This window comes from Pundamilia nyererei, unplaced genomic scaffold (genome assembly GCF_000239375.1).
Source record: "Pundamilia nyererei isolate P.nyererei 1_Seehausen unplaced genomic scaffold, PunNye1.0 scaffold00164, whole genome shotgun sequence".
Classification (NCBI taxonomy): Eukaryota; Metazoa; Chordata; class Actinopteri; order Cichliformes; family Cichlidae; genus Pundamilia; species Pundamilia nyererei.
This window is the reverse complement of record NW_005187565.1, coordinates 1,018,548-1,041,887: the sequence shown is the minus strand read 5'-3', so window position 1 is coordinate 1,041,887 and position 23,340 is coordinate 1,018,548. Positions and strand designations below refer to the sequence as shown.

The 23,340-nt window shown below is 40.2% G+C and overlaps 1 protein-coding gene across 4 annotated transcripts in view; it reads right to left on the bottom strand.

Moving 5' to 3' along the window:
- Window positions 1–23,340, bottom strand: part of cdk14 (cyclin dependent kinase 14) — a 227,950-nt gene that overhangs the window by 123,049 nt on the left and 81,561 nt on the right. For all 4 annotated transcript variants that reach the window (XM_005745728.2, XM_005745731.2, XM_005745729.2 and 1 more), the window contains 4 exons: window positions 16,980–17,074; window positions 16,317–16,396; window positions 13,365–13,459; window positions 8,882–8,944 (listed from right to left, as the gene is read on the bottom strand). In XM_005745728.2, coding sequence (XP_005745785.1) covers window positions 8,882–8,944; window positions 13,365–13,459; window positions 16,317–16,396; window positions 16,980–17,074 — 333 coding nt within the window. The remainder of the gene's footprint in view (window positions 1–8,881; window positions 8,945–13,364; window positions 13,460–16,316; window positions 16,397–16,979; window positions 17,075–23,340) is intronic.

The window sequence follows — 23,340 nt, the reverse complement described above, 5'->3', positions numbered from 1 at the left end:
CACATCACAGTCACAATCATGACTAACGCATTAAGCACTAAAAACAGAGACAGTTAAAAAAGCAACAAATACAGGATCCAAAAGTCCAAGATCCTGAACCACAAATTGTTTGTCATTCCTTTAAAATTGTCTGCCTATGACAGTTATTAAAAAAACAGACTCTTTGATTAAAGTTGGGGATACGATTGTAGTCTGCGACAAAAACGAGACAAGTGCTCAAATCAGCATCACCATTATTACAAAGCCAGTATGCAGGTGATTGGTTATTAGGTTAGATTAGTGCTTGGCAAGCTGTCAGCGTCTGCACCTAAAGAAATGCAAACAAAGAGCAAGTGCAAAAACAGAAAGTTCCACATATGGGTAAATCCCCAACTTTACAGCATGAGTTTATGTTTAGGTTCAAGTTAAAGGTGAAGATTTGTTTTTAATTCCCCAAATAGCATTACATTACATGTGCACTGGTACCCAAACTAGCTAGCCACCACTGGGATTAGCCGATGACTCCCTCCCTCTCCCCTAATTGATTGTGGTTTGCTAACATGCCAGTCTCGAGGCTTCAACAGTACAGTCAACAAATCAGTGAATGATATTCATTCTAAATAGCAAACATAAATGAGTAAATAAACTGTGAGTAGGCTGAGTACTTGGGCCAGTGAAATTTTCATAAACAATCTCATTTTTACTCCCGTACCAGTGAAACAAAGTTGGTGACTGGTGCAACACTACAACAGTGCACCACAATTTTACTTGCTTATCATCGACATAAAGTTTTCAGTCTGGTAACAATGATGCACGACTTGGACTTTACAGCCAGAGAACAAGGGAGTGTTAAAAGAAGCGAACACTTTCTACCAGTGTGAAACTCCTTCTTATCTCAAATTTACATCCATCCAACCATTAAGCATGCCTTAGCACCATCTGCTGCTAACGACATCAAACTTCTGCCTCGTCAGTCAGATAACAAAACAAACAAACAGGTCTCTATTTTTATTTTTTTGCTGTTTGGGTATTTTTGAACAACCTACTGACAAAACGAGACGCAGAAAACATCAGGAACCTTGGTGTGTTTTGGCTCAGAGAAATGTTCAAAGACACAAGCTCAGACCATAGATCACACACTCCAAAGTGACTCAGAACACTAACCTTTAGATTCACTGCCAAAGCCCCAAAGCATTGTTTTGCTGAAATGAGTAAAAGTGATGAAATCAGTGAGGGAGAGATAAAATGAAGGAGTGTTAAATGGAGTGAAAGGATGCTACCATCTGCCAGCAGGCAAAGAAAGAGCCCTTATCTTTTCCACTAAGCATCAGTACATGGTTGTCTTTAATGGGCTGATTCAGGCGGTAGCATCAACCTGCTCTGTAGTCCCGGCCACAAAGGACCATAAAGTCCCAGTAATGAGTCGTGCTTGGTTGTGTTTTAATTCGCCGTTTTGTACTACAGGGGCCTGTGTGTAAATATATGTGTAGTTACGTCCTACTACAAAGACCTCAGAAAGCCACAGACACGGCATCTTTCTTGCCACTTGAAGGGGTTTTTTTTCGGAAGTGCTTGAATTTGTTCATTGCTTGTCGAGCATCTCTGCTGAAACCACAAAATCTGGGAACTTCTACACATACAAATCAAATCAAATCAAATCACTTTTATTGTCACATCACATGTGCAGGTACATTGGTACAGCACATGTGAGTGAAATTCTTGTGTGCGAGCTTCACAAGCAACAGAGTTGTGCAAAATACAAGAATGTAAACAAGCAAAATACAAGAATGGCTACATCTGAAACTAATAAATATATGTACAATATATAATAGTATATGCATTTCTGGATGTGTATACTAAATATTTTCTACGTGTGTGTGTGTGTGTGTGTGTACATATTTTACAAATTAAATAGAGTAAACAATAAATAAAAAATATAAAATAAACATGTGCAAAACAGTGGCATTACTGTACAGTATGGAGTGCATAATGTTAAAGTTCCAGTAGTGAAGCTGAAGTGTCTATGACGTGTTCAGCAGTCTGACACGTGCTTAGTAGAAGGGGTGGAGTACACGGTTTCCATAAAATATTCAGTAGGTAACACTATTGTACTGAATTCTAATGGAGCTACACCAAAGTAAAGCACTGATGCTACTTTAAACTGGATCCTATCTGAAAATGTTCATTTGCCATAATCTGCAATATCAAGTGTGGCTCAAACTATGTCGAGATCTCAGTTTCCCAGCTCTCCTATCACCCCAACTGGTCCCAGCAGATGGACTGCGTGGGTTCCTGGTCCTGTCTGAGGTGTGTTCCTGTGAAAGCTGAGTTTTTTCTCCCCACTGTCACCAAGTGTTTACTCACAGTGGGAACTGTTGGGTTTGTCTTTGCTGTGTCCTGATCCGTGAGATGGTGTGATTTGGTACCAGACTGAACTAAAAGTGATGACTTTTTATCAGTTAGTCAGCCAGATTACTCCAAAACTGCTACAATCAAACACAAGAATACATCAGTTGGGAACATGACAGTAAAACTTCTTCAGCTTCTAGCACTGACTCACCTAATCCTTTTGTAGATATGCCCACATAGTCAGGATTAAATTCAGCAGTGAAAACTCTAATATTACATACTTTGAATAAAATATTTCTTGACAATCTGCACCTGAATAATTCACATTTCTGACAGAAATTTGGCAATTTGCTGCTGAATACCAGCCTACTTTCTGAATATTATTAAAGCTTCAGATTAATCAAAAATACATGAGCTGTACCATAAAGAGCTGCAGTCTGATGATGAGCTTTTCCAACACTTAGTGTCAGAATATTGCAGAGATCACCTGTCCTTGATATTGACACGGCACTGATGATGAAAGTGCTATCAGGCGCTTCCGTTGTAATGCAATTATAAGAGCAAATGCTGCTGATATTTAGCTTGTGGGTGTCAGTTTCCCATTGATCTATGAAGATGTCACTGAGTCACAGCCCTTCAGCTGACAAGCGTACAATCTAATAAGAAGAGCACTTGAGCAGCAGCCTGGATGAGGTCATATTTACTTGTGTGCAATAACACCATCACTGCTTATAAACTGCAGTCGAGCACATGGGGCGAGAAGAGTTAATGGTGCTGCAGAATAAGATGAATTTTACACCAGATCATCCAGTTCAAGCATAAACCTGAGTACAGTTTCGCACACATGCACACACACTCTCTCTCACACACAGAGCTTGATGATTCTTGACCACTAATTACATCAGCAGTGAGTGTCTGAGTGCATGTCTCTAAATGTTAATTTGATCTAGCACCAACATAGGCAGTAATAGCTTTCATGCTGCTGATTAGTAAATAGGAGGATATCTGAGTGACTGCACTTTCTCACAGTCAATCAGGAAACACCCTAATAACAGACATTAGCTGTCTTTATGGTGCTGGTGGTCAGGTCAGTGTTCGCCTACTGAGCTTCTTCTAAACATATTAGCTCTAATGATTCAGACTCTGTCACTAAAAAGTATAATATCTTTGGTAGTTTCTTACAAGTTTCTAAGGCTATGTCCACACGTACCCGGGTATTTTTGAAAACGCAGATTTTTCTATGCGTTTGCACCTTTCGTCCACACGTAAACGGCGTTCACTGAAAACTGAGATTTCTAAAAACGCCTGCCAGGGTGGATATTTTTGAAACTTTTTGGCTGTGTGGACGAGGTAAACGGAGAAAACGCAGCATCAAAGGTGTGCGCCACGTTATTGTTTCGGTGAAATGCATTTCTACAATACTGTTACTGTTAATTCTACTCTCTGCAGTGTTTAAATGCTTACATATACACACAGTTACTGTCCCTCCACACATACGACTCGGTTCTGCTTCTATGCCCCATCTTTGTTTACTATTTCCCGCCGAGGCTTCTAGACTTCTGATTGGTCAACATTTCTACACGGTTAGGAATATATCGCCACCTGTTGCTTTGGCATGTTCCTAGCAGCGTTTTCCTTCATTTCTGCGTTTACGTGTGGACGGGATTATTTTTTAAAACAAAAACGGAAAATCTCCGTTTTCAAAAATACCCGTGTACGTGTGGACGTAGCCAAATACACATGTGCCGGTTCCATATGAGCAAGACAAGCAGTAACCACAACATTCAAGAGTTAGAAAACCTGCAGATCCTGAGGTGGCCATCTGGCACTGGCTCCAAAAGCAACTCAATTTCAATATACTTCAAAGTTAAAAAGGTCAACTACAGCCTGGTACAGAAAAATGGCTTTGGCCTCTATGGATAGTTTCCCCTTTCACAGCTGTACAGTGGGTGAAGTCATGTTATAACTCGTTCATTTAGATACTGCCTAGGCTTACATTTAGGGAGCTGCTTGGGTTAGCAGGTATGCTAACATAGGCAGCAGACATAGCTGTCTGCGATGTATTACCCATACCCGAAGTGTCTCCCGCTGTGTGGTAGAGGCCATCCAGTTTTATTTGTCTGCTACTTCGCACTGATTACCAATCATGTGTGTCTATTGCACCCATACACTTAGCAGCCTGCTAACCAAGTTTGCAAGCATTAGGTGATAATGTAGTGATCAACTCTCTCAGGATTAGGGCCACCGAAAAAAAAAAAGTAGGCACGTCTTTTCTTTTTCTTTTCCAGAATTCTGAGAAAACAGAATTTATTTAAAGCGACAACTTTTCAACAACTATAAACTGCTTATAAGGTGATGTTACACCCCGGCCTAGGCAACCGGGGTGCAACGTAGAAAAACAAGGATAAGGAAAAAAAAACCACGACGAAAAACACTAAGGCTCTCCACCAAAATCCCAAAACGAAAGTAGTGACAAAACCCATTCACAGCTATTTACAACAGACGATTTATTTACAACAAACACCAAACTATTTACAACACGGGGGGAAGATCGCGACCATGACCAACTGACACACAGGGCTTAAATACATAGAAGGAGCAATCAGGGAATGGACCACAGGAGGGAAACACAGCTGGGGCAAATTAGACCTGACGAGACAAGGAAACGTAAACGGAACACACTAAGATGACACAGACTTTCAAAGTAAAGCAGGAAATACATGACAGTCACGGAAAAACAAAACACTGACAACACCGAAACGTAACAGGTGAATACAATTAAGTAAGTTCACACATTGTTTTTAAAATGTCTCTTTACCAAATCTTTCCCCCCTTTTCAGATTATGAAATTATGGACACCTACGGTCAGTTAAAAGATTGTGGTGTAATAAAGGTCTACCCCCAAACAGAACAACTGCTTTGATATTTGATGTTAAAAAAATATCAAAGAACATCAGTTTTGATGTTTTTATAAGAGACACGCTGTTACGTGCGTGTGTTGGTGGGTTATTTGTTTCTTAATGTGTGTATGCAAATTCACCTGTGCAGGGGCTCGGCTGTGATTGGTGGACCTAAGGAACGGCCTGATGTAACTGGTTCCTGCTGTGGACGTGAACTATAAAAGGGCGACTGAAGAGCTGCGGTGCGGGGGGTGTGGCAGACTTCCTGTGCACTTGCCTCAGGTGCAGACGGAGCAGTCGTAGCAATAGCTATTTGGTTAAAACGTTGGCCATGTGTGTGAAGTGCGGAGCAAGTAGGGGTGAGCTGCCGATTATTTTGGGAAGCCTTCTTTTCTCCTGTGTTTTTAGACCAGGGAGGTCAGACTGTGTTATTTCTTTCTTTTCTTTTCCTTAAACAGGTCAGAGGGGAACCGAAGCCTAGGTTGAGCTTTGTTTGTTGTGTTGGCCTTAGCTCACCCCGAAATTATACACTCCCACTACCGTGAGTGCCATTGTTGTCAATAAACTATTGTTAAAAGTCCGATGCTGTGGCTGTGTCTGTGTCTGTTTGGGCGTGGGAAGTCACGGGACACCCCGCTCTTGTTACGGTCATTTCGAGCCGGGTCGTAACACACGCTTTAGCTTAATATAAACCTAAAGGCAGAAATGCACATTTCCTGTTACTGATCACTGAGCAGGCAGCAGAGATCCTGAAGGCAAACAGAGTAAAAGAACAACTCAGATATGTTTTCTGTAATTAAGTGTGGTAATAAAATAATGTCTCAAAGAATGGTGAGTCAATGAGTGTAAGAAATTGCACTAATGCACCTCCATCAAACACGCATGCACTCAGCACAGTCTCTTGATGGTCATCATATTATGCTAGGCTTGTCTTCCTCCTGCCTATTATGTGTTTTCCCACCAGCTTGTTTAACTACTGCTGCCATTACAAGAGGTCTAGGCATTAGCATTCACAGCAAAGATGGCCACCAAGGAGCCAACCAGCAAAGAGGGAAACGTTGTGTTGTGTTGCTGCACTGTCATACTCTGCACAGCATAGTTAGTGGTGGTAGACACTTGTTAGCATAGTAAGGAAGTAGATGCGTCCTGAATAATGAAGCAGAAACGGAACAAACAGCAGTTAATCTGGTGGCCAGTTGAATTTAAGGTGTTTGATGCTTGCAGTGGCAGCAACCTCAAAAGCAAATACACCAGACGCCAGAAGGGAACTGTCCAGCTGAAGTACGCATCCTACTGAGCTAGGAGTCCGATGACATCTAGCAGGTCAAGTGGAGTGAAGAAAGCAAAAGTTTGAGAAATTTGACTTTCAGTCAGCTTCTGGGTGATTCTGGAAAACCATCAGATGACAGAGGACAGAGAAGCAGTTTCCTGCCCACCTTGATGCAGAGGGATGTCTGGGATGGAAGGAAAGGCTTCTCCATCATACAGAAACAATGGACACATTTCCAGGACCATCAATTATGCTGCATTACCTGGAAGCTGGGAGTCATGGTCTTGAACTGGCAAACATTTAAGCAGGGTGCTCCAAAGACTGTTTACCAACTTTAAGAGAATCACACTCCTCGGCCTTCCTTGGACACTCTAGTGTACTGAAGAGGAAAGGCCATACATTGGTCTAACCTTGGATTCAGGAGAAACCCTCTGGTGTTTGTCCTTGTTGTAGAACACTGGACCAGCTCTTTATTGTTTTGGAGCTATTTAAGGGTGCATGGTTTGCCAAACCAGTGTACATTTTTTGTGGACTTGGAGAAGGCATTCAACAATCCCTATGTATACCACTGGATGCATGTTACATACTTATCCAAACCCTAACCTTTGGGAGTATGGGGTATCTGGCCTGTTTTTAGCAGGCTATTGTATCTCTGTATATTACTAGCAAGAACTTGGTTCACAATACCAGCAATAAGTTGGGCTTGTTCCCAGTCGGTGTTGGACTCCACCAACCCTCCCGTTCTGTTCACAGTTTTTATGGGGAAAATTTCTCGGTGCCTCCTAAGTGAGGTGTTTCAGGTATACCCAACTGTGACGATGCTCTCTCTTGGCTTTTCTATTGGCTGGCTTGGGAACCTTCCTGTGTCCTCCCAGAAAAGCTGGTCTGGAAACTCTGCTTAGGTTGCTGCTTCCATACCCTGGACTCAGATAAGCAGCAGAAACTGGATGGATGGTGAATCCTTAAAAATAGCTCTGCAGTGAGCTGCCATTAACTGCCACTAGGCTGCACTCTATGTGATGTAGATTACATCTCATCAAGTGTAGAGATTAACACACAGTGACAAGTGAAGGATATTTTAAGTTGACATCACACGCTATATTAAAACAGGACATGCCAGTGTACTGTGACGGATCATTAAAACAAGTGTTTTTCATGCTGCCTCTATTGCCACTGCACAGGCTCAGTTCATTAGAACAGACGACTCAGGAGTTGTGCCACAAAGGAACTGAAATCAAAAGGATTTAAGAAACACCTCACTCTGCTCTCTTGGAATAATCCCATACTAAACATGTAGCTGCTGTCAGCAGCAGAAACACATATTACTTATGTAAATCCTTAGTGTCAAAAAAGGTACGAGCTGTTACATAACAAATGTAGCCTGAACTATCACCTCACTGCATGATGGAACCTCCCAACATCCCACCAACACATGGCCTCATTCACTCCATCATCGCTCACTCTACCTGCTTGTTTGTGTTAGCACTGCCCTCCTACAAACAGGAACCTGTGAGTCTGTACAGACGCTTCCACAGGAGTAATATCGGCAGCTTCACCATTACAGTTTCACAATATGTCAGCTTCAGTCACAATCATGAGTAAACCAGGTTGGATATTGAACTACTTAATTGTGGATTTGGTTAAAGGTTGCTATTTAACTGTCAGCTTTGGATAAGGTTTCATCTGATATGTGCACTAAGTGACGGTGACAAATTATGTCAATGTCGTCTGTATATTAAAGTGTTTCACATAAAAATATAAACACAGTTCTACAATCTGACAGCACATTGAAATGTTTCTATGAAACTCTGAAGAAAAATAGGAAAGGGCATTACAAAACACAAGTTTTGACTTAACTATCAAAAACACATTTTAGTTTCTGTCAGTGATTGGAGGGATAATCTTAACGCCGGTCCAGATTTCCTTGTCCCACTCACCTGACGCTCAGCTGGATTTAATCAGCGCCTTCTTCAGCTGAATCTGGTAAGCTGACAGGTGTCACCTGTGGCCTGCTGACTGTGCTGGCAAACTGGTAGCCTGTAAGCTGTCTACTAAAGGGGCAAAGGCTCCACATTTCCTACCATCTGAAATCTAAAAATTCTTCAATGATGAGGAAAAGGAAAAAACAACAACATACTTTTTCTTTTCCTAACTGAATCGCGTCACAGTCCCACAGATTTTTCTTCCCATCAACCAAGATGTTCCAACCCCAGTCAGTAGTAACCACCACACTAGACTCTTTGTTTCAAAGTTAAACAGCTGCCTGTTTCCAGTTATCTGCTCACGGTGGATCAGAATATCATTTCTTTATATGTAAGGAACACACTGCTGGCTTTAAGAAACAACAAGGTCATTGTGAGCAGCATAATCCTTCATACTGTACCTTGACGTTGTCTGGATGCAGTCCTCCAGGGTGTTTGTCCATATACTGACACAGGTCTGTGTGCTGGGTGAGGACAAAGGCAAGAACATCCCAGTGTTAGTGTGAAGGTTTTAAAGGTAAGTAAGAAAGCAAGCAATTTATTTATATAGCACGTAAGATTCCTTAAAGATCATCTAAAGTGGTCACCACCAAGTACACCATAGCATATGCAAATGCTTTGGAGCAAAAACAGCTCTAGAAATTGGGACCAACTTGATGCTACTGTGATTTTATTGTACAAAGCAGTATAAAGGAATGTTAAATGCTAGAAGTTAGGTAGTCTAACACAATATATGGGCATCTTGGATATCACGTAATCATCATATTTTTTCCTTACAGTCATTTTTTGGGTTATTTGATAGAAAAAAGGAAACTGAACTCTTAAATATATATTGATTCATGTAACTCCAAAAAATGGATGCACTGTCAAAAACTTTTGGAGTAATCCATTAAGAATACATGGGAGCAGGCGCCGTTTCATGGGCGCCACCATGTTGACCCACCATCTTGAATACAGTCATTGAGAAAGACATCAATCAATCACAGTGTAAAATGTACATACATAAAACGATGAATTGATCGAAGCCTTTACTTGTCACTTGCAGTTGACCTGCAGCGAAATTGGACATAGGGAGGGGCAGCCATGCATGTGGCTAGAGACCAGCCACTGTCACTGAATGCCATATTATACTCGTTTACAGCTCAACCATTTTATTTTCAGAGTCAAAATTTCAGAGGCACAACTGTGAATATCTACAGAAATATTTCAAACATGCTGGAGGCTCCGTTATGGTTTGGGTGCATTTTAACCAGTGGGGCTACTGGTTGAAATGTCAAAATTCTTGTCAAAATGGATGGAATTTTGAACGCAGTAAAGTGCTGTCAAATTAATCCAACATCCAGTAATATCAATAAATATTATGATTGTCAAATGCTTCATTTTTCAGCATGGCAATAATCCCAAACACACAGCAGGGAAGTAATAACAGACCTGGATAGAAAAACCTACCGTGGAACACTATGAGTCATGGACTGGAATCACATCCAAATTAATAAAGTAGAAGAACATCCACAGAAGAACTTCAAGAAGCCTGGAAAACTATTCCTGAAGACCACTTAAAAAAATTACAGGAGAGCTTGTCTAAGAGAGTCCAGGAATGTTGACGTATGAAGGTCATCACATTACATAGAATTGTAATGAGCTATATTTCCATGTACATGTCTTTGTCCTGTCTCGCTCCCCTTACCCCGACTAGTCACGGCACATGGCCGCCCCTCCCTAAACCCGGTTCTGCTGGAGGTTTCTTCCTGTTAAAAGGAAGCTTTTCCTTCCCACTTTTGCCAAAGTGCTTGCTCATAGGTGGTTGTCTAATTGTTGGGGTTGTTCAATATTGTCTTCAGGTTCCTGTTGTTGCAATTTAACGCTTTATAAATGAAGTAAAATTGAAACTGAATGAATATATGTTTGCATGTTTGACTAGAAAAATATGAAGAAACAATGGGTGGCTCTAAAACAGGACTCTGTGTTTGGGTCTAAGTTATGTACATTTTTGCTATCTGCCATTTTTTTGTGTGCCTGTAAATTCTGATTGGTCCAATCAAGTTCATAGCAGATGCTGTTCTTGGTCCACACACTACTTTAGCGTACGTCCCCAGGAAGAAGAAATGTGGCCCATTTTATGCCAGAGTTTATCGTATGAGCTGAATTGATATTCTTATCAGAAAATCAGACATGCACCCAGCCTTGGTCTGCCCTTCACCTCTGTGCTTTCAGAACAGATTTGTGGATGGAGGCAGTGACTATGAAACCACACTAATATTTACAGTCCCCTACTGCTGGCCACACCACAGAACCTCCTCTGCTGAATAATTCACAAAGACGCCTCAGCACACACACACAGCATATTTGTCATTGCTTTTCATGTCAGTTGTCTGTCCTCTCTCTCTGTGCATTTCCCCTGCATCCTGTCATTCACCATTAGCTTTGAGGGGAGAACAACGAATGGATTTTTGGGGAAGCTCAAGCTATTAGAGCACTGAACACAAGATGATATATCAACATCAACACAATTTAGCATCCCAGTCAAATAAATAACCACTGGCTACAGGGAAACCAGGGTAACCCCTCCCTGTTAAAGGACTGTGTGGCATCATGATTGAAAGATGTCCTGTATTAGTGAAAAGTGTGCATAACCACTTAGGATGAGACGTCCCTGTTTCACCTTTAAAGGCAAACTGAACTTTTTTCTCATTCTTCATTTAAACACAACCCGCTGGGCTCCATCCTCGATTCAGAAGCCAAACCTTTTGACATGTGTCAAATCTACCAACAGGGGGCATTCCACCATCCCCAGTCTAATAAATGTAGTAGAGAAGGAAAGCTGAGTAAGCTGGTTGAGCGATCTGGCCTCACGCAGCATGAATATAAATGAGCCCATCAGAAGCTGCTGTCAGTTGGTGCACAGTAAAGGGTAAGACAAGATGAGACTGTTCTGAACAACCTGGGTTCAGATCTGTCCAAAACTGCGTTGAAAACTTTTTATCCTTGTAGTACACTCCTACTCTATTCCCTCTGTAGACACTGGAGTCTTTCCTTATTAATTAGAAAACTGTCCTAATCAAGTTATTTTGGCCCTTGCTGAACAACATTTGAATACTATTCTTTGAACTTGTTTGGACAGGCAGCAGAAGTCCAGTCGGTTCAGTTGGATGAAACAATACTGTCAGTGGAATAATCCTGTAACTGTGACAGATGTGGTCACCAATCCTTACAAGTATGTAGCTAGTTTCAGTTTAACATACTTATAAGGAGGTTGTCATGTCTGCTTCTTTTACTTCTCCTGGCAGTGTGGTTGCTTCTCAACTAAACACTAAACGGTTGGTGTAGGTGATGTAATTGAGGTCAGCCGGAATTCTGGCAGATAAGCTTTTCTCAAAACAATCTTGCATCAGCTGATGGCTGACACGCGTTTGGACGTTTGCCTCTCTCATATATGAAAATGTCTGCAATATGTTGTCAATGAAGTCTTGTGACACTATCAGTGACACTGACCCCGTCACAACTAAAGTCTCTTTGCTGCGACGGGGTCTTGATGTCGCTAGAACGAAGCCATGCCAATAAGTACAAGAAAAATATCAGTTTTTTGTTGACTACAGTTATCCATATTTGGAAAAATGATCACTGACATATATTTTACCTCCTAAGTATCCAGTCCACTAGAAGTACCAGTATTACTCAGCATGAGATTGTGGCTGGAACCCAGTGTGAATTTTGTGGACCAATAATTTTTGCCAATGTTTTTGTCAACATGTTTTTTTTATGATGAAAACAAGGCAAAAACTAAAAAACCCTAAAAAATAAAAAAAACCTAACCCTGAAGCACAAGGACAAAAACTTGGATAAAATGAAATAAAACTTTCATCAACAAATTAAAATGAGATGAAAAATAGGAGACGAGATCTTATCAGAACAAATTAAATTCTTTAAAAGGTTTTTATAAATAGGGAAAAATAGGGTAATCTCCTGGTGCAGTAAAGTTAGATGCACACATTTGTTCTGCCCTGTCTACACTGTTACTCATGGTTTTGGCAAAACAGGTTTGTCCCACCAGTATCTGATGTTGGCTCGACAAGACATCACTCTGTCACGATTTGTCTTTCACTCTCCAAACAAACAAAAATATCTTAAGTAGATTGCCCTCACGACCCTGGAAATGCTCCAGCTCAGATATTATTTCACCTGCCCATTTAAAGATAAAGACCACAAACGACTGTCACACCAGCAAATATTTGTCTTGGCATGTGCCATCATTAATAGATACTTAATGCTGTTGCTTTTTTTGTGGGTAAGTCAGTTTGTTTCGGCTAATCTAATGATCATCATTTGGTAAACTGTGCTGTTCCAGAGGTTTCTGGTGAGTAACCTTCCTTTACTTGGCTTTAACAGTGTTGCCGAGTCAGAGCATTTCCACTGGCCATAAATGCATCAACAGAATATTATTTCTGTTATTTGTGCCCGCAGTATTTGACAGGACAGTTGTGGAAACATGCTAAAACCATGACCTTCCAATAAAATGCCCGCTTGGCTTCCTGTTGCAGGCACAGACAGACCAGGCTGTGGTGGACCTGGCTGCCATCCTATGGAGCAAAGAACGGAAAAAGCCCTAGCTGCTTTAACATTCCTCAAGTGCCCTAAAACTAAGAGTATGCCAATCAAAATATCTACAGCTCATGTTTCTAGCGGGAGAGTATTAAAAACTGAAACTCAATCAGCAAGGATGTACTGGGATCAAATCAATCAAACTAAAGAAACACATAAGTGCTGACCTCTGTTCTTTGAAAATGTTTTCTTTTGAATGCTAAAAACAGATTCTTGATCTAATTTTAAACCTCCACAGCCCCCCCGTAAAGAGCCCAAATGGGTGATCTCAGTGTGCAGACTCACCACATATTCAAAAACCAGAGTTAGGGTTTCCTTGGTGTGGATGATGTCATGAAGGAGGACAATGTTAGCATGCTTCAGGCCTTTCAGAAGAGATGCTGCAGAAACAAAACCGAACAGAAAGAGGCAGAGAGTTGATACCAGGGAACTGTGTTATGCTTTCATTAGCTGCATTATTAGAATTTCTCATCACATACAGGGGATCAGGAAAAGATTAAAACACAAAGAGAAAACACGGGGTGGATTTACTACTCAAAGTTCTCACACTCATTTGTCAACATGTTCATGACGTAAGATTTATTGTTAATTAGGAGGGAGATATGCTGGGAAGATGATCAAATCGTTACAGCGGCGAAGCTTAAAGAGTCTTACTTGGGAGGCTGGGTATGATGAGCACATTTACATTACTTGATCGAAGTCACAGCTTGAATAGAGCACGGTGAGCATTGTGCAAATAATACACGACACATTTTCAGTTTTTGGTGGGGACATTTTATAGCTTTGACATCACAGTCAAGTTAATTTAGTAACAAAAAGAACAAGTTTACTTTTTAACATTTAATACGAGATATTCTGATTTCAGATTGAACTACCTTACAAAAAATCTCAGACACAGCAAACGACTTCTACGAGCTTCTAATTTACTTTTTTCCACCAATGCTGGTTTTCAATCTAAAAGCAGTTCCATCAAATTAGAGCTTTTGCATAAAAGCTGGCATTAGATTATCACCACAAAACTGCTTGGCCTGTAGCCACTGGAAGCACTAAGTAATGAAAGGGGCTAATACAAGAAATTCAACCCAACTGGAACAAGTGACAAATTTTCTCCGCATGCAAATTACCCCAACTTTTGTCAGTATAGGACTAGTTCTAAAAGGAAAAAAATGCTAACTACACATTAAAGAGATAATATTCTACCTTAAATCAGTGCGCTATATCACTCTAGGAATGTTAGCTTCTAAGCTAGCCAGAGCTAGCTAAAACTAATGCTACGTTTAAGCTGTTCTTAATTTTTTTTTTTAATTTTACTTATCACCTTGAAATGCACAACAAATTCTGAGGAGCTCACATTTTGGTCATTTAGTATTCCCTTCCATATAAATAAGGGGGAAAGCTCATGTTGTCAGTTTATGTTAAATTGGAAAAAATAACAGCGTGCTTCCTGCTAAAGCTAGCTAGGTAGGTCAGCAGAGTTGATGACTGTATGCTGTCCTTTATATACTCTTTAAGTTAAAATATCATTGTATTTTAGTTGAATTTAAAGTATTTCATTTTTATTATATACCATAAATGGAATTTTCAGACAAACTGATTCATTTAGCAGACAAAAAGTTCTGTTCCAAGGACACAGGGGACAGACAGAACCTCTGAGAGGCAGTAAGTGATAAGGTCTCATCAATATATTCATTCTGTATGAGTACCTGAAGGTAAAAAACACAAAATCACATAAGCAGATCAAAGGCAAGGCTCCTCTCAGCAGGAAGTTAAAGCTATAGTCTGATACCTCAAAGATCCTGTCACCAGTTTGAAGATCCAACCCCCTCTCTCCCTGCTCACACACACATCGGTGGTAATGGCTCGAGTGTGTCGACTTTTGCACGAACACACACTCACAGCTGTCTTATACTCTGTGTGCATTACTTTATTCAGCAGCAGTCTGTAATGCCGCTCACATATCTGTGCTCTAAGCTCACTGCTCAGTAATTGCTGAATTAGTTCAATTTCAAATTACCTTTCTGATCTTCTCATAGGGAGAGTTTTAACTGTGTCTGTGAGGAGTCTAGCTCTTACTTTATCAGACCTGGATCATAAGCAGATCAAACAGACAGCATCACGTTCTCATCTAAATTTAAATACCAGTTCCTCCCGTGGAGGTGACTGTATCTTCTTTCAGTGGAGTCTGTAAAACGAAGTGACAGGACAAACCAAGCCAAGCAAGGACGAGCTCTGAACTTCTATACATACAGGACAAAGTTTATCATTTTAAACCCTACAAGCTGTAAGTTAAGCACTTCATATTGTAACAAGACAATTCACATGATATACCTGTTAGCTAATAGCGAACTTTGAGTTTTTCCAATGTCTTGGTTCAGCTAAGAACCGACATCCCATCTCCAGTCCTGTTCAAGCAGAGCTCACTCCCCCAAGCACCAGAGATCCACCAAACACATGATCCTTACACTGAAATACGTTTTAGGAGTGAATGCTGAAAAGTACAAATTAGCCTTGATCCACTGAACAGATTTCTTCTTATTAGAGGACTAAGAGATGTCCAAATGGTAGTAGCATTTTTTTTGCTCCCACCAGACTGGATCAGTAACCAAATCAGCTGTCTGCATGTCTTTGTTCACCACGCCCATGAATCTCCTCTGTAGTCTCCATCTTTGGTTCTTTTTTGGTAGGTCCATCTTTAACCTCCATTGCCCAGCATATCCACTCTCTCTCCTCTGTAAATGTCCAAACCATCTTAGCCTTCACCTGTCTTGTGCACTGTCCATTGCTTCAGATGGGTGACCACACACCGGTCTCGCTCTCTCATTCAAATGTTTTGCTTCTACTGACTTTTATTATTCTTCTCTCCAGACAATGCCGCCACTTCTCCAGGCCCTCTTCCATATGCTCCCTGTCCATTGCTTTGGATGACTGTCCCCAGGTATTTAAACTCATCTGCTTTCTTTAGTTCCACACAGACAGTTTAAAGGGTTTCTGATCAGGTAGGGAAAGTTAACATTGACTGGAGTTTTAAACTCCCTATTTCATGATATTTACAGTTTATGACTGTTGAGGTATAGGAGGACACGGCCTTGCCCTTACCACTTGCAGTTCTGGGCTGAACTGAGATATTGAGCTGTTTTCGTAGTGATATTAAAGTAGCTTATGTAAGACAGAAAGTGAAACTATTAATATAGAAAGAAAAATATGGTATCTGTGCCTCTATGCACGTAAACGTCTTACCTTCCCTTATGGCTGTGAAGGGTGTTCCTTCTTCTTCTTGTAGTCGAATCACCTTCAAAGCCACTAGTTTTCCATTCACCCTGGCAGCAACATGAAGCACACACAATGTATACTAAACTGATCGAGTTTCTTTTTTTGCGACAATAAAGGAAAACTCTTAAAATGAGTGAAGCCAGAGAACAGCGAGGATATTTAAGCCAGAGAAATGTAATTTGGCGGCAGTGGAGTGAGACGCGGGTACAAGGCGAAGGGATTACAACTGAATGAAGCTCACCAATCAAAGCTGTTGTAGTTTAAGAGTGACGCCAAATAACATCATTACTGAGAAGATTAGAGTCTTTGGAGTTTTGTACATTTTCAAGAATTTAATTAGCAAAACTTGCAAGCAAAGCGGCAAACCATGAAATGTGAACGAAGACTATTGAATCATGGCATAAATACATTCATCCTATAGTGATTAAAATAAAGGAAATTACATTGCATTTGTGAGGTGCACAGCTTTGCAGACAAGAAATATTATTTACATAAAACCTATTGAATTATTTCATTCCCACACAGCAATGCTCTCGTATAATTAAATGTAATATTCGCTGCATCCATGAGTGATTTCTAGCAACTATAAAGAAGAGTAACTGGATTAGACAGTGATTCCACGCTACTTACTTGCTCTTTCCTTTGTAAACTGTAGCATATGAACCCTCTCCCAGTTTCTCCAGCTTTTCATAGGAATCTGCCTTTCCAAATTTGGGGCTGGTGGGCTGCGGGAAGAAAAAGAAAGAGATATGAAAAGGCAAAATGAGAGGGTGAGTTCAGTAACCCAGAAAAGCGGCGCCTCGTAGGATTTCACAGAACACATTTACAAGTGTCTGAGAGATATTAAAATCTGGAGGCTCCCTGCTGTATCATCGAGGAGGTGTAATGTCGGTTGGGAGGGGGAGAGAGAATTTTTTTACCAAGTCTCTTCTTGTAAGAGCTCCTTTTCATTTAATTGTCAGCTGATAACTTTTAGACACTTTTCACCATCTCAGCACTTCACAGAGAAAGAAATAACTGTGGCTCGAAGAGAAGAAGGCACAGAAGTGAGCATATTCATAGCTAACTGCTAGGAAAGGGGAAACAAGTCAGCTCTGAAACTTCAACTCACTGGATGCTGTCGTAACATCTGTTGTTGTCAGTGATGAGGAAAAGTGCTTTGATAACTAAATGTAACTCTGACGAAAGCATACGTGCCAATCAAGTATGTGGATCACCTCCCTCTCGCTCAGTCACCCAAGAGGAGGAGTAGGATGGCGACCTCCTTGTGACTAAGAAAAATCCAATTATTTTCACATTTTCACAAATAGTTGTGGTAAGGTTAGGCATGCGAGACCCTCAACCTCTTGGTAACCACTTTCGATTGCAAGGCGATTGCGTCTAAGACAGGCTGGTGAGGATTTGTGAATAACTGTCTGATTTCTAAATGCAGACAGACTGCCACCGCATTGCATACAGTCTTAGTCAGCTCGCACCAGTGAGCACAACTATCTCTGCAATAGGCAGCATGATTCACCTGGTTGCCAGCTGCTTGTACTCTGATAACATACCTATATTAAAAGAAAGGTTGCCAAATGTCATTTTACAACCACAACAACTATTTTGTAGATCTGTGAAAAAATTTCTCATTTTCTGTTTCAAATCTATGAGCTTTGCTGAGTTATCACAGTCGTTGCATAACATTGCAATTGCCAACTTGTCCCCATTGCCACTTTATCAACATTTAACACACAAAGCAACTGACCGCAAGTTGACACAAACATGTTTCCGGTCTTCGAAGCAACCGTTTCAGTGAGACCACAAGTTCATTGCACGCGGTCGAAATAATGTTGACTGTCCAGCCTCTGTTTTTTCTAACAGTTGGAGACCTTTCACATTCTTTGTCTATGGTCTGAACAAAACTGCAGAAATCAAAACTTTAGGTTTCAGGTCAATCCTGAAACAGCAGTTAGCGATAACAGGTATCAAGAGACTGGTTATTAACTTGCTTTGTTCATCGAGGCTTTTTGCCTCAAGCCGTGGGGCACTGTCATATGGTTGTATCCGTCGTTATGTAATTGTTTTCTGCCAATTAAAACTTGGGGATCCGGGCACTGACTAACAGTGTGCCGATGTAGCTGAGGTTACATCTGTCAGATGAATCCCAAGCCATGAGTGCCTGGAAGATGATTTAGCACTGGAGGCTATTCAGGTAGCATTCTTTAAGGTCCTGAAGCACAAACATACTTAATGTTCTAGTCTTCAAATCCCTTTAAGCGTTGCTTTAAGAAAATGTTCTTTCAGAAGAAAACTGTCCTTTTTTCTATAATTTTAACACATGAACACAACAGGGACTGAAAACCTGCTTAGAGTCAGTAAAGCATCAGAAGCTTTTATGGCCCTGAAAGCACAATGCAACCATCTTCCCTTGTAATGCATCTTTAACCAAATCCCATGCTTTCAGGAAATCCCTAAATGATGGTGCAGTGTTTGCTACATCTGCACTGTCTTCATTGCTTTCCAGCCACCCTCCTGTTAGCTCACTATCCTTGCAGCAGTAATAAGCTCAGCATTTCTGAGGGCTTCTCTAAACAAATCAGACTTCCCCCTGGGATCAAGGAAGAAGTGAAGCTCTATCTGTGAAACAATTGAGTTGGACAGTAAGGTGGCCTGAAGAACCTCTCCCAGCAAGGCTCATGACTACAGAACTAGTCTTTTTTTCTACTAGTGTTCTGCATGAACCACTTTCACTTTACATTTGCCTTACTGCATCCTCTTTTAGGAATAACTGGTGAGGGGAGTTCATTCATTCACCGCCTTAACGTCCCTAAAGCTGAGGGTTTACTAGATATCAGCTGGGTCTGCATAAGTGGATTAATCACAAATCCAGAAGTAAGAAAATTTCACCTTTAAATCCGTTATTAATCTGGTGTCAGTCTGCTTATCATATGAATCTTTTAATTCATCTGTATCTTTACTTCATTGGTTTTCTGCTCTAACAATGTCAACTTTTATGACAAGAAGGGGAAAGCACAACATTATGAGGCCATTAGACAATTGCTCTGAGTCAGGGTAGTCTACAGATTTTGATCTGTAATGGTTAAAGACACATATAATCTTTAATAGTGTGTTCCCGTTTTACAATACAGTCACTTTTGTAAGCAGTTATTCTGACATTATTGAAGCATGTGCACTAAGATTAAGTTAACATGAACTGTATTTTGCCATGTGCTGTAACTGTGATATAACGAAATTCCATTAGCCTAATCTGAGGTCGACTGTTAAAGCCCGTTAATGACTGATTCTGATGGGGGATAGTGGTTTATAGAACAAATCCAAATTTCTAGAAATTTTAAATGCCATGTCCTACAGAACATATAGTATGCCATCCCAGAGCCTGTGCAATTTATTTAAATTATAGGACAAAAGCCAAAGAAACAAAAGACACAGGTCCAGAATTTAGAAGTGGGATTCTGAAGGCTGATGGTCCAGAGATTAGCCACTATCCATCTTTTTTTAATTAAGGACTTGAAATGTTTGAGATTAAGTGGGTTTGTTTGCCTGAGCCAAATGACCACGGACGGCACAAATAACACAATTTCATAATCAGGGCTGAAACAATTCATTAGCTTCTCACAGCGATGTTGGCAGGCAATCAGTCAAGCCTCGTATTACACTCATTAAATCTTATCTGTGTGCACATTCATTAAACCTTTCGCATTCTGTGCCGTTTTTCTTCTATGGTTCTGAAAAGAACCACATATGTATAAAAACCTAAAATCTCATTTGCATGATTAAGAGAATTGTGTTATTTGTATGCAGTCTTCAATTAGGCATGTGAACAGATACAGGCTGGCAAATTTCTTTGATGAAGGAATAAAGAAGAAAAGCCAGCAGCGTCGCAGAGCAACAGAAATGCTGACGGAAAGTGGTTCTTTGACAGCATCTCAAAGGCTGTAATATTTTAGAGATGCATAATGCACTCAAACTCATTTGTCATTCAACAAATAGCTTCTTTGTAGTATTTCTGTGGCATTTCTGTTTGTTTTGTATGTCTTTGCAGTCATTTTGAGTTATTTTGTACACCCGCAGCAGATGGGCCCCTCCCTGAGTCTGGTTCTGCCGGAGGTTTCTTCCTGTTAAAAGGGAGTTTTTCCTTCCCACTGTTGCCAAAGTGCTTGCTCATAGGGGGTCATATGATTGTTGGGTTTTTTCTCTGTATGTATTATTGTAGGGTCTACCTTACAATATAAAGCATCTTGAGGCAACTGTTGTTGTGATTTGGTGCTGTATAAATTAGAGATGGACCGTTCTGATATTATGTATCGGTATCGGACATAAAAAAGTGGTATCGTGCCATCTCTAATATAAATACAATTGAATTGAATTGAACTAATTTCCATTGACACTAGAAGAGACATACCATACTGTTAGCTCGAAGTTGTCTAAATCCTAAAATCTTTTATTACAATTGCATGATAACAGCAACCAAAACTAAATATTAACTCATAGAATCCTGAATAGAAATCTATTTTACATGTAAGAATGGTAAAGATAAAGGCGGTTGACCCACCCATGATCACCAAAAAAAACGATCAATCAACAGCCGAACCAATAAACTTAAGAGCCAGTCGTGTTGTTGCCTCATGAGATTCACAACAATTTCCAGTGTTGTGAATGTTGGGGATGCATATCTCCCTGTTATCATAGTAAAGCTGTAGGCTAGAGTACTCATCGCTTTTCTTGGCATTAATTAGCATTAACATCAATTAGTATTTGTACCCTGATAGGACAAGAGATTGTTCCATATTGAGGAGTTAAGATCTCATTTGGGCACTTAACTTTGTAACCATTCCATTCATCATATTTACTCAGTATAAAGATCTGTTCCTAGAAGGAATTGTTGTTCCTAAAACTGTGCCAATCATAAGTCGTAGATCATGTTTCAGAAAGAGACTAGCAGTGATGTGGCAACAATATCAGGGGAAGTGCATCAGCTCATAAGAATGAAAAACACGGCAACAGTTTAGGGCTGCTCGATTATGGCAAAAATGATAATCACGATTATTTTCACTGAAATTGAGATCTCGATTATTTGACGATATTTATTTAACCCTTTAAGACCTACCATAGAACCAAGTCCGCCAGAGCTTATATTATGTTTTTACATGTTGTAGTGCCATTTGTGGGAGCATTTCAAGTTGCTATACAACTGTTATAGCCCATATTTTAATAATATGTATGCATTAAGTCCATAGTAACTACATAAATTGCAAAAAATAGTTTCCCACCACAGGAAATTTATTTTGAGTCTCTTCATAGTTTTATTTTGGAGATACAGCAATTTTTATATACTGCAGGAAAAACAAAAAACAATCCTATGATGCAAATTTGGAAAGAAAACAGCATGTGCATCAAAATAAACTATTTCCAGCTGCGCAATTCGAGTTCTAAGCATCCCAGCAACTATTCAGAAAAGTCAAACATGACTTATAAAAACACCAGTATAGGTTTTTAAAGCCTACAAGTAAAAAACTACATTTTCCGCGAAAATGACTTCACTTCCGGTTTCGGGCAGGAAATGACGTACATGCGCTGACGTCTCCCATATGGAAAAGATATATATAAATCTTATAAAGTTTGTATCTGTCTTGTGTGAAACTTGTATGAAAAGCATATAAGTGTGAAAACAGATATAAGATCCCTTGAAAAATTATATCATGAAACTTGTATGTTTTGGATACTTACTAAAACAATGTATGAAAGTAATGAGAAAGTGGCCACTTTCATGAGTAATCACATATAAGTTTTTACTATTTCTTTTCCGTATGGGCTGTTTCAATGTGGGAAGTGTTACAAGCAGCTGATCGGAATATTATGTTTTTGTTGCTGCAAGCGCTTTTTATGCAATTTTTGCAAAGCTATATGTGGAAGGAAACCGTGACCGAGGACGAGCTGATGGCATAAGATGTAAGTACAACTCCTCTGGTTTCATATGCAAAAAAAAATTTATTGTGCTAGCTTACACGGTTCAGGTTCTACAGGGATTTAAAAATAGTTAGCAAAACGGAGCGTGCTGCTCTGACCGGCTTTAAAGGGTTAACAATAACAATGTATTGAATAATGACTTTAAAAAATAATATAAAATAGTGCAAATACTGATAACAGTGCAAATGTTTGCAATATAAGAAATAAATGAAAAATGTAAACATCTATGTTTAGTGAACTTTGCAGTGTTGCTCTGTGTTGCAGCTACGACACCGTAGCAAAGTTTACACACTGTGTCTACTTGATTCACGTCTGACTCCGCAAACCCATAATGTTTCCACACCACTGAAGGTTTTTTACCTCTCTTTTCAACCAACAGCAGTCACTCTCCTCTCCAAATAACTTCTGCTTAGCTTTCCGAGCTTCCCTCGGGTCCTCTTAATTGTTGTGACGCGTGTTCGAAAAGCAGAGAGGTGCGCTCGATTTGCCACACGGAGCAGCGCGAGAGTAAAGCACGAGGGAGGGGCTAATAATCGGCTCAGTCATTTTTAATGATCGTTGAAAGCCCAGATCGAAATCGTGATTAAAATTTGATTAATTGAGCAGCTCTACAACAGTTAGTGTTGCAAAGAGGATAGGTCCCAAAATTAGAGGACTACCTTAACAACCACAGCCTCTTCCTCTTAAAAGTCCAACTATGACTGAACTATGCCACTTCACTCTGTAAGCATGTCAACATCCTCTTAGACTCACTTTCTGTTATTTAGATGATGATAAGGCAAGACATATTTACTTGTATGTGAAGGTTGGCCCTACCTCGGTTGCTTCAGTCTGAGTTCATCAGACTGAAGCAACAACCTGTTGTATGTGGTGGTGTATGGGCAGAGCCTGACAAACAGGAATCTCTTCTTCACTAAATTTTCTTTTGAGGTGTGGATGGTGACCAATCTTTTAATAAGAGACGAGCACAACGTGGTTTCAAATATAAAGTGATTAATTATGAGCAAAAGAAAACAATCTACAA